General features: G+C 53.0%; 1 protein-coding gene across 1 annotated transcript; it reads left to right on the forward strand.

Annotated features, from left to right (window-relative positions):
• Positions 1–292: 292 nt before the first annotated feature.
• On the forward strand, positions 293–1371 carry LOC124664266. The gene is made up of 3 exons (XM_047201819.1): positions 293–433; positions 542–1003; positions 1132–1371. The coding sequence occupies exons 1-3, from the start codon at positions 293–295 to the stop codon at positions 1369–1371; spliced, it is 843 nt and encodes a 280-aa protein (XP_047057775.1).
• Positions 1372–1814: the final 443 nt, after the last annotated feature.

The following is a 1814-nucleotide window of genomic DNA, read 5'->3' on the forward strand; positions in this document are numbered from 1 at the left end:
TTGCGCGTTACACATGTACCCACCGACAAAAATGTAGTGTGCCCCAAAAGGTTGGCCGCGTCTATGTGTGGAGCTTCATAAATCTGATTTTGTGGATATCGAAAAGATAGATGGAAAATAAATTACCGCTGCCTCTTCGGTGGAAGTGCTGCCATGCCATGCATTGACAGCGTTCGCTGTTCCGACGGCGGTAGACGAACCGATCGAGAGCCTCTCCATCTTCCGCAACCACAACACACCAGGTTACCATAAATTCACATCCTGATATCAAGACCGATCGAGGAGCCGGATCATGGAGAAGAACGCCACCGAGACGAATACCGTAGACAAAGCTGAACCGCCGGCGGCGGCAGCCATGATCACTGTTGACGTCGACCCGGAGGCTCTGAATTGTCCCAGATGCCTCCAGCCCCTCGCACCTCCCGTGTTCCAGGTATGTCCGTGTATGCACATGTTGTCTAAAGTTTTCTTCGCAGCAAATCAACGCTAGAACTGTCTAGCTAGCAAATCTAACATGCACGATTCTGTATGGTACTTGCAGTGCGCGGCCGGCCATGTCGTGTGCTCCACCTGCTACGGCAGCCTGCCGGACAAGGACAAATGCGTGTCCTGTTTCATCACCACAGGCTACACCCGCTGCTTCGTCCCCACGTCCTACAGCCGCTGCCTGGGCCTTGAGCGCGTCCTGGGATCTGCCCGCGTCGCTTGCCCGAACCGCTGCTCCGTCGCCAAGATGCTGTACCACGAGAAGGCGGAGCACCAGAAGACGTGCCTCGCTCATGAGATCGGGAAGAAGCGGGGAACAGCGGTGACGAAGATGGGTCCTTGCGGAGGTGTCGGCGGCGACTTCAGGCAGACGGCCTTGTGCAACGCCAACTATGTCATTGTGTCGGTCGTCATCAACCACGGGGACGCCGTGGACGCCATTACCGTCATGCTCGGTCGGGAGGGCGCCGGGTTGGAGGGCAGCAAATGCGGCGGACAAGGCGGCAAGCGCTCTGAGGTATAGATAAACTTGTTATCAGTTGTCACCATTACCACCATGGCACCATCTCGAGAGTAATCACGGAATGACTTGACAGTGAGAGTCGGTGGCACGAACATTCTTCTTACCTTTTTTTGCATGTGCAGTTCCGTCTGGAGCCGGGCGAGTACTTGGCAAGCGTGGAAGGCCACTACGGCCAGTTCAACGGCATAGTCGTGGTAAGGTCGCTCAAGTTCGTGAGCAACGTTCGCACGTATGGGCCGTATGGGAAGGAGGAGGGCACCGCATTCGCACTTTCAGCCGGCGCCAGCGGCAAGATCGTCGGCTTTTACTTCAAATGCGGCCGATTCATCGATGCGATCGGGACCTACGTAAAGATGGACTAGCTTCTTCGTACTACATGTCTCGTATATTTCTTTTCCAGATGGATATTGTCTATCTACTGCATGAACAATGCGTATGGTAACCAGTAACGTACATGCTATGTTATGTCGTAGTACTTCTCTTGCATGATCGCATATCCTTTTAAGTGCTGGTTGTGGAATTCTGTAGAGCGTTTGTTTTTGTGATGGCAATATAGTACTGTGGATCGATTCAGCTTTTAGTCTTCTCTCACGAACTGGAATGCAATGCACTGTGAGATCGATGTACTTCACCTGCATCATCACAACTTCACAAGTTTTCTAGGGCGTGTCAATCGGCAATGCCCAGTATTTGACGCAGGTTACGACCTGTGCGTCGCCTCCACCCATGCAAGTGGAAGCTAGCTGGATCGCGTAGACTAATCGGCCGAGATGCTTTTGAGCGAAGAAAAAAATAATCAGGCCAG

This window comes from Lolium rigidum, chromosome 6 (genome assembly GCF_022539505.1).
Source record: "Lolium rigidum isolate FL_2022 chromosome 6, APGP_CSIRO_Lrig_0.1, whole genome shotgun sequence".
Lineage (NCBI taxonomy): Eukaryota > Viridiplantae > Streptophyta > Magnoliopsida > Poales > Poaceae > Lolium > Lolium rigidum.

What these genes read in the sequence shown, in the direction of transcription:
- LOC124664266 (XM_047201819.1), top strand. Translation starts at nt 293, where the DNA reads ATGGAGAAGAACGCCACCGAGACGAATACCGTAGACAAAGCTGAACCG. An exon ending in TCGCACCTCCCGTGTTCCAG is followed by an intron (nt 434 to 541) that starts GTATGTCCGTGT and finishes TGGTACTTGCAG; the next exon opens with TGCGCGGCCGGCCATGTCGT. An exon ending in AAGGCGGCAAGCGCTCTGAG is followed by an intron (nt 1,004 to 1,131) that starts GTATAGATAAAC and finishes TTGCATGTGCAG; the next exon opens with TTCCGTCTGGAGCCGGGCGA.